The sequence below is a fragment of the Polypterus senegalus genome, chromosome 16 (genome assembly GCF_016835505.1).
Source record: "Polypterus senegalus isolate Bchr_013 chromosome 16, ASM1683550v1, whole genome shotgun sequence".
NCBI classification, from domain to species: domain Eukaryota; kingdom Metazoa; phylum Chordata; class Cladistia; order Polypteriformes; family Polypteridae; genus Polypterus; species Polypterus senegalus.
In genome coordinates this window covers 2,034,159-2,046,777 of record NC_053169.1, presented here as the reverse complement: position 1 = coordinate 2,046,777, position 12,619 = coordinate 2,034,159, and the positions used below count along the sequence as shown (strand labels likewise).

General features: G+C 41.1%; 2 protein-coding genes across 4 annotated transcripts in view; one reads left to right on the top strand and one right to left on the bottom strand.

Annotated features, from left to right (window-relative positions):
* The window catches only part of LOC120516967 (lysine-specific histone demethylase 1B), a 78,265-nt gene extending 76,599 nt beyond the window's left edge, over positions 1-1,666 (bottom strand). Inside the window, exons 1-3 of one of the 3 annotated variants that reach the window (XM_039739007.1) lie at positions 1,401-1,666; positions 1,188-1,307; positions 901-1,017 (exon numbers count right to left, since the gene is read on the bottom strand). The gene's annotated coding sequence lies outside the window, so the exon portion shown is untranslated. Of the gene's footprint in view, positions 1-900; positions 1,018-1,187 lie in introns of all 3 variants that reach the window. The other 2 variants (XM_039739006.1, XM_039739005.1) reach the window with 2 other exon arrangements.
* aldh5a1 (aldehyde dehydrogenase 5 family, member A1 (succinate-semialdehyde dehydrogenase)) overlaps positions 1-7,743 on the top strand; it is a 28,350-nt gene extending 20,607 nt beyond the window's left edge. Inside the window, exons 8-10 of the mRNA XM_039739010.1 lie at positions 2,960-3,123; positions 6,827-6,885; positions 7,383-7,743. Of these exons, the coding sequence (XP_039594944.1) occupies positions 2,960-3,123; positions 6,827-6,885; positions 7,383-7,588 (429 nt within the window). The 3' untranslated portion in view covers positions 7,589-7,743. The remainder of the gene's footprint in view (positions 1-2,959; positions 3,124-6,826; positions 6,886-7,382) is intronic.
* Positions 7,744-12,619: the final 4,876 nt, after the last annotated feature.

Sequence of the window (12,619 nt, the reverse complement as noted above, 5' to 3'; positions counted from 1 at the left end):
TATTGTTTAAGCTTTGTTAATTTTATTATCCTTGTGTGTTGTAAACTACCATGCTGCTAATTTCTTTTAATGGGCGCCGCCTCTCATCCCTTCAGGGAAAGTGCGAAGGAGATTGAAAGGTAAGCAGGAGAAATGATGTGGCCAAAAGACAGAAGTGGGTAAAACAGCAGGAGATCAAAAATGACAGCAACTAAAACCAAAGTGCAAGACAAGAAAGAATCAGAGTCGAGACTACCGTGAGCAAACGTATTTCACCAGAAAGATTGTTAACAGACGTATTGACAAAGAGAGAGTCATTTTTTGAATCCATTAACTTGGATACCTTTACTACCTTGAGGTAGTGAACTTTTATCCCGAACAACAGGAGCTCAAAAATGGTGGCAGAATCAGTCCAAAAACTTTCAAAAAAGCAAAACTAAGCCATGAGGTGAAAAAATAAAATGCTCCCACCAAATATCCTTGGGGAAGAAAACCCCCAAATTGAATGCAAATTCATAAAAAAAGAGCCAGAGAAGGATGATAAAAAATGAACTAAGACAAAATACCTAATGCTGCCATTTTGATTAGTCATTTCCTGTCCCCCAAAGTCGTGTCACATGACATCATCAGTGTAATGATATATAATTCAGCTCCACTTGTAATTCTCTGTCTAAGATTGTGGATAAAATGAGACAAATCTAGGCATCAGTATTCTGAAAGTATTTACGGTGAAGACTTCTTTTTTCGTATTATTAGAACTCCGGGGTTTGGAATAGTGGTTAGGTGTTGGTGCGCGATATTTTTAAAAACACATCTGTGCTCTTTGTCATGATGTGAACAAGGCTTAGAGACAAATTTAAAATCAGTGAAAGAGTCCACGATGATGGCAGCTTAAAAAAGTAACAGCTAATTATGAGTTACCTTATGGTAGGAGATGGACAGATGGACGCCCGTTGTCTCGTAAACCATCTTCTGGGATGTAGTGCCAAATGCGAGTATATTCACAGATCACTCATGTAAATAAAGGATAGTGGGCATCTGAAATAATAATGAATAAAAATCAGCATAGCATCACAGAATAAATATTTCTCCTTCAGTTAGTCTTTTCTTGCAAGCCATATTTTGGATAATATTTATTTTTCACAAAGACATTTTACATATGTGTAACCATTAACACCCAAGTACCTCTTCAACAATTAGTGTCTTACCACTTCGAAGTTCAAATGGAAGTTGCAACATTTGATTGCCACGACTTGAAGATCGAACCCGTTTGACCCTGCCGAGTTATCGTGCAGCTGCCGTCTGTCTGATGCGTCAACTGCAAGAAACTCAAATAGATTTTTTTTTTTAAAAGAAAATGCATTTTTGCAGTGAGTTTTGTCCAATAACAAATGCATTTAATTTGCATATTAGAATAGTACCCTGATTTTACATTGACGTCTAAAGCAAATTTACCGATCTTCATGGTAGTAGTCAATGAGTGTCATGTGATGGGACTTCCAGGGTGTGTGGCATAGCAGCCGGGATCCAAAATGTCATTGCAGGGATTCCAGCACTAAAATAAAGAAAACCAGAAACTGGAGATGCTACAGGACATGGCAGGTTTCAAAACCAACCTAGATAGATAGATAGATAGTTTATTAATCCCAAGGGGAAATTCACAAACTCCAACAGCAGCATACTGATACAAAACAATATTAAATTAAAGAGTGATAACAATGCAGGTATAACAGACAATAACTTTGTATCATGTTAACGTTTACTCCCCCGGGTGGAATTGAAGAGTCGCAGTGTGGGGTCTCCTCAGTCTGTCAGTGGAGCAGGACGGTGACAGCAGTCTGTGGCTGAAGCTGCTCCTCTGTCTGGAGATGATCCTGTTCAGTGGATTCTCCATGATTGACAGGAGTCTGCTCAGCTCCCATCGCCCTGCCACAGATGTCAAACTGTCCAGCTCTGTGCCTACAATAGATCCTGCCTTCCTCACCAGTTTGTCCAGGCGTGAAGCATCCCTGTTCTTTATGCTTCCTCCCCAGCACACCACCGCGTAGAAGAGGGCACTCGCCACAACCGTCTGACAGAACATCTGCAGCATCTTATTGCAGATGTTGAAGGATGCCCGTCTTCTAATGAAGTATAGTCAGCTCTGTCCTCTCTTACACAGATCATCAGTATTGGCAGTCCAGTCCAGTTTATCATCCAGCTGCACTCCCAGGTATTTATAGGTCTGTACCCTCTGCACAGTCACCTCTGATGATCACGGGGTCCATGAGGGGCCTGGTCCTCCTAAAATCCACCACCAGCTCCTTGGTTTTGCTGGTGTTAAGATGTAAGTGGTTTGAGTCGCACCATTTAACAAAGTCCTTGATTAGGTTCCTGTACTCCACCTCCAGCCCACTCCTGATGCAGCCCACCATAGCTGTGTCGTCAGCGAACTTTTGCATGTGGCAGGACTCCGAGTTGTATTGGAAGTCCAATGTAAGTTGGCTGAACAGGACCAGAGAAAGTCCAGTCCCCTGCGGTGCTGCTGACCACAATGTCAGACCTGCAGTTCCTGAGACACACATACTGAGGTCTGTCTGTAAGATAGTCCATGATCCATGCCACCAGGTGTGAATCTACTCCCATCTCTGTCAGCTTGTCTCTAAGGAGCAGTTGGATGGTGCTGATGTCTCACTTAAAGGTGTTCCAATGCTGTCTCTGTCCTGGTGTCTCTATAAACTCAGAGAACTCCAGTCTCCGTATTCCATCTTTGCCTGAAGAAGGGGCCTGAGTCGCCTCAAAAGCCTGCATATTGTAATGTTTTTAGTTAGCCAATTAAAGGGGTCATTTTGCTTGACTTCTCTTTAAAACCAACCTAAAAAAATGGAACAGAATAATGACACTTAATGAATAATGACAATGAATGAAACAAAAGGTAACTGTAGACTCCACAGGGTCTCTTGCATGCCTTGACATTCACTCCTCCTTTCTCCTACATTAGGTGGAGAAGCAGATTGCCGAAGCCATTTCTCATGGCGCCCGTGTAGTGAAGGGAGGTAAACGCCTGAAAGGATCATTCATGGAACCAACTCTCCTATCAAACGTCACCAAGGACATGCTCTGTGCTCGGGAGGAGACCTTCGGACCCCTCGCACCAGTAATTAAGTGAGGCCTGTTGATTCTAACTGGTATTAAACTGATGTTAATGTTACAGTTTCACAGGTATGGTATGTACTTTGTAATTCTTAACTATGTAACGCACAGCCCCAGAATGAAATGTTCCCGAATCTTCAGTCCTTCCAAAAATGTGCGTTAACTACAAGTTAATTTATAATCCTGGAAACACAAACCTACCTTACCTTATTATTATTTTTTTGCCAGGTATCTGTCATTATCCTTGACACTAAAATGCTGGTGTGGCACAGTGGTAGCGCTGCTGCCTTGCAGTCACGAGACACGGGTTCTCATCCGGGGTCTTCCTTGTGTGGAGTCTGCATGTCCCCCAGCCAAATACTCTCACCCCCCCCAAAAAAAAGAGTCCACAGACATGCCAGCATGCCCATCAGGTGAACTGGCAACACTAAACTGGCCCTGGTGTGTGTGTGTGTGTGTGTGTGTCTTCACCCTACAATGGAGTGGCGCCCTGTGCTAGCTGGGATTGGCTCCAGTAGCCCCCCAACCCCAACACTGATCCTGGTCTGGATTAAACGAGTTAGGAAATGACATGACAGGACTAAAATGCTGCACTAGATTGGGTTCCCTTTTGTTCTGAAAAAAAAAAAAGCCAAAAAAACAAAAGGCCAATTCTGATGCATTTTTATATTTAAATGCCCCACAAAGCATGCAAGAGTCACATAAAAAGGTGAAGGAGAGTCCAGTTCTTTTAAGTGTGCGAAAATGGAATTTGCAGTCCGGTGGTCACATACAGTGGATTCAGACGCTTCACTTTCTGCGTATTTTGCTGTGTTGTAAATTTCTTTTTAAATTGATAAATTTGCCCTTTTTGCCCATCAGTCTGCATTCAGTAATCCACTATGACAAAAATTAGGTCAGGAAAAAAAGTGAACTGTCTCCTTCCTAATATTCAGACCCTTACTTTAGTTCTCCGTAGTACACTTCCAGTTTCGAGTTTTCTTGGCAAGTCTGCATTTGAGCAGTTGATCCCATTTCCTCCCCGCAGATCCTCTCATCTTCGTTGGCCTGGCCGTGAAGTATCTGTGAACTGCCACCCGCAGGTCTCTCCACACATGTTCTACGTGGCTTTGGCTGGGCCACTCAGGGACTTGTCCTGAAGCCACTCCACTGTTGTCTTGGCTGTATGCTTCTGGTTTTCTTCAAGGATCTCTCAATATTTGGCTGCATTCGTCCTTCCCTCGATCCTGACCAGTCTGCCGGTTTCTGTACCCCAAACAGTGTGATGTTGCCACCACCATACTTCACCATAGGGGTGGTGTGTTAGCAGAGCCTGGTCTTTACCAGACATTGTGCTTGGAGTTTTGAATAAAGAGGACACTTTGTGCCTCATCAGATCAGAGAATCATTTCCTTTATGCTCTCAGAGTCCATTAAATGCCTTTTACTCAGGAGTGGTTTCTCTCTGGCCGCTCTAACATAAACGCCTGACTGATGGAGTGCTGCGGAGACGGTCATCTTTGTGAAAGGTTCTCTCTTTTCAGCAGAGGATTTCTGAGTCTCAGTTACTGTGACCATTGGGATCTAGGCCACCTCCCTGACCATGGGTCTTCTTGTCTGTTTGCACAGTTTGGCCAGATGACCAACTCTAGGATGAGTCCTGGTAGTTCCAAACTTCTCCCATTTCACAAGTCTTGAAGCATCTGTGCTCCTGGGAACACTCAATGGTTTGATCTCCTTGCCCTGATCTATGCCTCACCACAATTTGATTTTGGGGGTCTCCAGAGAGTTCATTAAAGCTTCATGGCTTGGTTTATGTCCTGACTTGTGGTGGGAATTGTGGGACCTTCTATACCCAGACACTTGTGTGCCTTTCTAAATGACGTCTAATCAATTCAGTCTGACAGAGGTGGACTACAATCAGGTTCTAGAGACATCTCACGCAAACAGCACAATTTGGGGGGCCACAGCAAAGGGTCTGAATACTTCTAGGAATGAGAGATTTCAGTTTGTGATTTGTAATACATTTGGAAAAATACTTTTTGAAAACACATTTGCTTTGTCATTATGGGTTATTGTGTGTAGATTAATGGGCAAAAATGGCAAATTCATCCATCTCTCTATATATATAAAAAATCCAACATCTGTCTGTCCGCTTTTCACAAGAGAACTACTGTGTATACTCGTGTTTAACGTTCTCCCGCGGATAAGTCGGGACTTGATTTTACCGTATAATTTCTGGTATTTTATAATGTTGGTCGAATGCGGAAAACTGACGCTATTAGTCCAATTATGATATGTTAATGCCAACCTGAGAGAGAAACCACAGAGCACACAGCCTTTTTTTTTCTATGTATTGTGCCTACGTGACCACACAGTAATACCCGCACTATTCCGAAGCGATGTTTGCACTGATTTGTGTTTTTTGTATCTCACACACCTTTTATCGTAAGAGCATCCTTTATCTACGATGGAGCGTTCGATCAGAAGAAAATATGAAGGTGATTTTAAATTAAACGTCATTGAAGTGGCGAAAGAAATTGGTAACTGCGCTGCTGCAACAAAATTCAAGGTGTCTGAGAAACTGGTGCGAGATTGGAGGAGGCGAGAAGATGTAAAAGAAACAAATGTAAGTGACGCATTTTTGAACGGGCGTATAAGTCGGGGTCTGATTTTAGGGGTTTCAAGACTGGACTTGTACGTGAGTTTATATGATACTTAACAGATTTAGATTGGGTTTTTTTCAATAATTTGCTTGAACATTCCGGTTCATTTTGAAACTTCTGTCATCACGCTAAGTATCATAGTTCGCTTATGTAATAAGAATATAAGTTTAATGTCACTGTGCTCTGTACAATAATTATTGTATAAATCCACTCACATGTACAGGCCAGGCCAAAGTTAGCACACAGGGGCTCTCAGCATTTAGAACTGCTAGGCAAGCATTTGAAGAGAGAAGGTACAACTACGAAAATGGGCCTTGTACTATCTCTGTATGTTCGAGATGAAATGGAATCCTCTCCTTACCTTGTTTGGAACCGAAGAAAGGGCCTGCACGTGGAGAAGACAGTATTTAAAAGCTTGGACAGCAGCCAAATACTTTGAAGCTGACGGACGGATGGGTGATATCATCATCCGTCCTGAAAACCCTTCCAGCGCAGCGATGATCCCACATTGATAAAAGTAATGTCTTGCTATGGCTTCCTCCGTCTGTAATACCACATAAATCGTCAGTAAAGAAAGCCAAGTTATTTTCTCTTATGTGATTTTTACCGCCGTATCATTACGGGAGGGATATCGCCTTTTAATAAATATATCTATATAGTTTTTGGTTACTTAAAACGCCACAATTATAAAAGAACTAAAAGGAAACAGCTTACAGGAGTGATTTATTCACGCTAATCTGAGACAAAAGCGGTGGACCGAGGGAAGGGGGTGGCACGATTTCAGGGGCCCTCCTCACTCACACGTTAGCCTCCGTTCGAATCGGTCTACTTCTGGTCACATTTTGGAGCGTGCTTTGCCTCCGCTTAACTAGCAATACCTGTTCGTTTATTGATTGTTAAAGTTTGTCCTGTTTCACTACGACATGGGCAGAGCCGCAGGGGGCAGCGAGTTTCAATTTAAATCTACAGCACAGTAAAGTGTGAAGGAAGTGAAGGGGTCTCAATAGGCTCTGAATCCACTGTACATATACACATGCACGTATACTAAAGATTGTTTCTCTTTTTTCATAGGTTTGAAACTGAAGAAGAGGCCCTGACCATTGCCAATTCTGCCCCTGTGGGTCTAGCAGGTGTGATATTTTATTTACCTTAATAGTGAATTGCTTTGAAAAAAAATTAGGCAGTGCATTTGCAGAGGATCACACAGATTACATATTAAGAGTCCATATCTCGGTCATACGTCGTGCAAGTCATCTTTTTTTAAGCATAGACAACGTTATTCACGAACACGCAACAGGAACAAAAAAAAAAAAAAAGAGCTCAGTGTTTTACAGCTTAGATTTGGACACCAGGCCATTTGTCCAATTTAATAACTTGACTCCTCCAATGAGGTCAGGCGCACAAGCTAACTAATAGAGTGCATTAGAGTTTACTCCTCAGTATTATTTGTGACGTTAGCTTAACTTGGGGAAAACCCAAGTGCAAATATTTAGGAGATTTTACATATTCCAAGACACACACCCATGCTTCAAAATTTTCCCTGCAGTGAAATCAGGGGATTTTTTTTTTTCCTGACCACTTTGTATTTCTGCCCTGGTAACGTATTTACATCTACCTTTCTTGACAGGGTACTTCTATTCCAGAGACCTAGCTCAAATCTGGCGTGTAGCCGAACAGCTTGAGGTTGGAATGGTTGGAGCAAATGAAGGACTGCTGTCAGCTGTGGAGGCCCCGTTTGGTGGTGTTAAGGAGTCTGGTTTGGGAAGAGAGGGGTCTAAATATGGCATTGATGAATACCTGGAGATTAAGTACATGTGCTTCGGCGGCCTGTAGAATCGAGAACACACATAGATGTTCGTCCAGTTGTTCGTCCATTTGCTAAACTAGATGTTAGGAGTCAAATGGTGCCATACAATACAATTTATTTTTTTGTATAGCTCAAAATCACACAAGAAGTGCCAGAATGGGCTTTAACAGGCCCTGCCTCTTGACAGCCACCCAGCCTTGACTCTCTAAGAAGACAAGGAAAAACTCCCAAAAAAATGGAAGAAACCTTAGGAAAGGCAGTTCAGGTAGGTTGGGCGTGCAGTGAGTGTCAAAAAGAAGGTGGTCAATACAGTACAATACACAGAACAAATCTTCAATACAGTATAAAAATAAAAATTTTAGAAGTACGAAGTAAAATTTAACAGTAGATGATATCACATAATATGATTTGGATTTGTTTAGAGTCCTGGAGACCTCATTCATCAAGCTGCCTCCCCCATTTGGCCATTCCACAGCTTAAATAGTGCTAATCTGATGAAAGGACCCCTCTACCCCATGATTCTTGCGATCCTCCATCAGGGATGACTTTACCTTAGGCAGGCAAAACAACTTGGCAGGTGGGCCGTGGCACCAAGTGCCACATTGGAGTACCAAGAAGAGAAACAGAATAGGTGAGGGTTAGTATACAATTCTAACTATCATGTTACTTATGTTTTAGTGCTCGTGACTAACAACAGAGATGCAGTCTGTACAGTTAATCAGCAGCTCTAGTCAGGGTGTGCTAAACTGAAGTCGTGAGTTTTCAGCCGGGATTTGAAAGCTGAGACCCAAGGGGCATCTCTTGTAGTAGCACAGTTTAGGGGGTCCTGTAACTAAAATCTCAACCTCCCACTATTATGTTATTAATCCTTGGGATCCTAAGCCGACCGGCATCTTGAGATCTTAATGTGCGCTCAGGTTTGTAAGTCATGATAAGTTCAGACAAGTAAGTCGGACCTCCGCCATTTAATGCTTTATATGTTAAAAGGAGGATTTTGAAATCTGCCCTAAACTTAACCAGGAGCCAGTGTAAGGATTTAAGAACTGGAGTTATCTGTTCTTACTTTCTTGTTCTTGTAATAATTCTTGCAGCCGCATTTTGGATTAACTGGCGGCTGAATAAAGAACAGTTTGAACATCCAGTGAACACCGCATTGCAGTAGTCAATCCTATTAGAAATAAATGCATGAATTAATTTCTCAGAATCCTGTTTATTTAGAAAGCGCCTTAATTTCCCAACATTTTTAAGATGGGAGAAACCTGATTTGGACAACTTTGTAATGTGCGCTGTAAATGACCTGCTAGAGTCAAAGATAACTCGTAGATTGTGGGCTGATTCAGTAAAATGAATGAGTTAAATGATGACAGAATATTGTTGTGATCAGCGTCACTCCCTCCAACAATTAACATCTCTGTCTTATCGGTGTGTTTAAAGACAAGTAGTTCTCATCCATCCACTCCTTTAATTCACTAACACAACTAATTAAAGACAACATCGGAGAAACTTCACTTGATTTAAATGAAAGGTATAACTGGGTGTCTTTTGCATACGAGAACCAGGAGTGTGCGCCATGTGACATCATTGCTGTGACTGTATAGAGGTGGGCGAGTGCACTTCCTTATTATCCAAGATTAGATAAGCAGGTTGGTAGGTAGATACGTAGACAGGGGGGAAATAGATACAGTGACAGTTAGCGAGTGCGTTTTAGTAAAGTTTCACTGATAACACAACGCAACACCACGTGGTCCTCGTTTTTATATGGGTGATGACCCTCCAATCCCGCCAATAAGCTGGACAGTTCAGGTTACACGCGAGCACACACAGCCGAGGCTATAAAGAACACTGCAGGGCCAGTTGGCACAATCCTCAGGCTGGCTACATTTAACACAAAGACATTTCCATAGACTACAAGAAGCAAGACAAGTAATAACATTGAGCATATGATAGGAAACTGGGGGGAAATGCTTAAAGGATAAGTTTGGTGTTTTTCAAGTTATTTCTTCACAAATATGCTATATATATGCATTTGCCATGCACAATTGTGTTCTAGGAGTTAATCGCTTTCTATACATTTTTAAAAAATAGCTTGCTCACTCTGGCGCTTTACATTATAGTCTATGGGACACTGTGGACAAACTTAAAAACTTACCAAATACCTCCATTTTTCATGTCAAGACTGCTGTCAAGTATTGATTGGTGCCTGGTAATTATAAACATATTGTAAAATAGTTTATACATGTCATTTTTGAAAAGAAAAAAAAATACCCAACATTATGAGATTTAGCAATTGTACAAAACGACCAGCCATGTGTGATAGCCCAACACTTAAGTCTTCCTACACAAAGCGCAGTTTCCTCCAGACAGACCAAATCACAGTAAGCGTTTTATTTGGATTTACTTCTGTATTTATGTGCAAATTTGCACAAAAAAAATAGAAATTGTATTCTTACCACTAGAAATAAAGAAATACACCACCAGGAATACACAATAAAACAGTTATTTCCAGATCCCATTTTTGTCACAAACACGATTTGGAAACACAGAAGGGCGGATCAGTACTTAAGAACTGTCTTGGCTTGAAAAATGGACGCATTTGGTAAGTTTGTAAGCTTTTTTCTTGTGCCGCCATGTCCTCCATTGTAAAGCACCAGAGTCGGCAAGATATTTAAATTTATAGAAAGCTTTAGAATACATGTTTGCATGACAAATGCAGATATAGCATGCTTATGAATAAATAACTTCAGCTTGAAAAAATATCAAACTTAGTCTTCAAGAGGGTGGCACAGTGGGTAGCGCTGCTGCCCCACAAGTTAGGAGACCCAGGTTCGCTTCCCAGGTCCTCCCTGTGTGGAGTTTGCATGTTCTCCCCGTGTCTGCGTGGGTTTCCTCCCACAGTCCAAAAACATGCAGGTTAGGTGCACTGGCGATTCTAAATTGTCCCTAGTGTGTGTGTGACATTTGCCCAGGGTTTGTTTCCTGTCTTGCACCCTGTCTTGTCTGGGATTGGCTCCAGCAGACCCCCCCCGTGACCCTGTGTTAGGATAAAGCGGGTTAGATAATGAATGGATGGATGGATGGATGGTCTTCAAGAAGAGAAGTCAAGTAAGATGATCCCTTTTCTTGGCTAACTAAAAAGATTACAATATGCAAGCTTTCGAGGCAACTCAGGCCCCTTCAGGCAAGTTGGAATCAGAAGAAGGGTCCCCGAGTTGCCTCGAAAGCTTGCATATTGTAATCTTTTTAGTTAGCCAAGAAAAGGGATCATCTTACTTGACTTCTCACCACATTCATAATGGCTAACATGGTACAACACCCTAGTCCTTCAAGAAGACAAAGTTGAGGGCTTTTTAATAACATTTTAATAGCAAGTTAAATGACTGAGGGAAGCCTACGACTTACTTTTACAAAGCATCTGGTGGGGCTGCACCCTTAATACAGAAATGCCAGTGTTCGTTAAGCAAAATGTTTGGCACTGGAATCTCAGTGGCGTATAATCCATCAGGGTGCCAGCCACATTACTGAAACAATTGATTTTGAATAAGCTATTTTATTACATCTTCTAAAAAACTTCAATGCAAGGCCAGTATATTTTACATTGCATACCTCCATCCATCCATTATCCAACCCGCTATATCCTAACTACAGGGTCACAGGGTCTGCTGGAGCCAATCCCAGCCAACAAAGGGCACAAGGCAGGAAACAAACCCAAAGTGGGGCGCCAGCCCACCACAGCATAGCATACCTTAAAAACTGAAATTGTATTAATGTGACAGTCAGCTGTCAAATCAAGTAAATAGCTTTGCTTAAGCCCAATCCACAGCCACCTCAGTGCAACAAATAAAGAAATGACGCCAAGTGAGACTCTTTTGAGTTAAACAAACAGGCTGTCCGTCTAAGACTATTTTAAGTGTTCTTTGAAAGGAAAGCAAGCATATCAAGTACATCAGGGAGAACAGAACAAAACCCAAAATGCTAGATAGAATTGTACTAAAATACTAGAAACAGAGGAACAATCACCATAGACCAAAAACAAAAAGCATGCACAATGAATATCCACAATCTTAGAAAAGGCATTACACGCAGCACTGGCAGAAGTACTGTTGACAGCACAAGGCACGTCAGTGAAACTCCTTCCCAGCAACCCACTGCCATGTCATAACAATGAATGCTCAAACTGGCAGATCCTGTTAAAAAGAAAATGGAACGGAGGTCAAACTAGAAAAATTATGAACTTAAAACAAAAATTAAAACACATGGAAGCTCAAAAGAAATAAAAAACAGTTCTGCCAAAAGACAGAGAATGGCAGGCCACAAGGAGATGTATATACAAGACCAAACAAACGTATGGCACCCATTAAAAAATAAAATGGTGCTGCAGTAACTCGCAGCATTAAACATAAAACTAGTCCAAATTTTAAAATGTGCATGAAAAATAGGATTTTTAATCTATGCATTGAATAAAACAAAAATTAACACTGGCTAAAGAGAAATGTATAATGTTACATAAAAATGCAAAAGAAATCTACCTAACAGCAATATTTATAGTTTGAAGCACAACATTTTTTTGTTTGATTTTCACTTTAATATTAATGCCCTGCTCCACTTTCAGAAGGTTAATGAATCAAAAAGTTTTATTATTCCTCAATAGAAAAAAAAACTACATAAATTTACCATTATAAAATGATAGTTTTGCAAAACTGACTTTAATTTAATGTCTCAGTCTATAATTTGCATTATCTAATGAAATTCTTGTTTTCATTGTTTTATGTACATATAGTAAATATTTAATAATGTTCTATTCAAAATAAAAGTTTATGTAACAGTGTAATGCATATTCTTTTGTGGAATGGGAATTGTTGAATTGTAATCAATTATGGCCACAGTTAGTGTAAGGAATGGCAATGCTCGCACAACACCAGCCCCTTATAGAAACAAGATCACCCACCGACAACACTTTGTCATTCCACTGTGCGAGTCTCTGAACTTTTTCTTAAAGTTCAAATCAGGAAGATGTAGTCAAGGTCGATGAACAGAACACACATACACACAAGTCATTA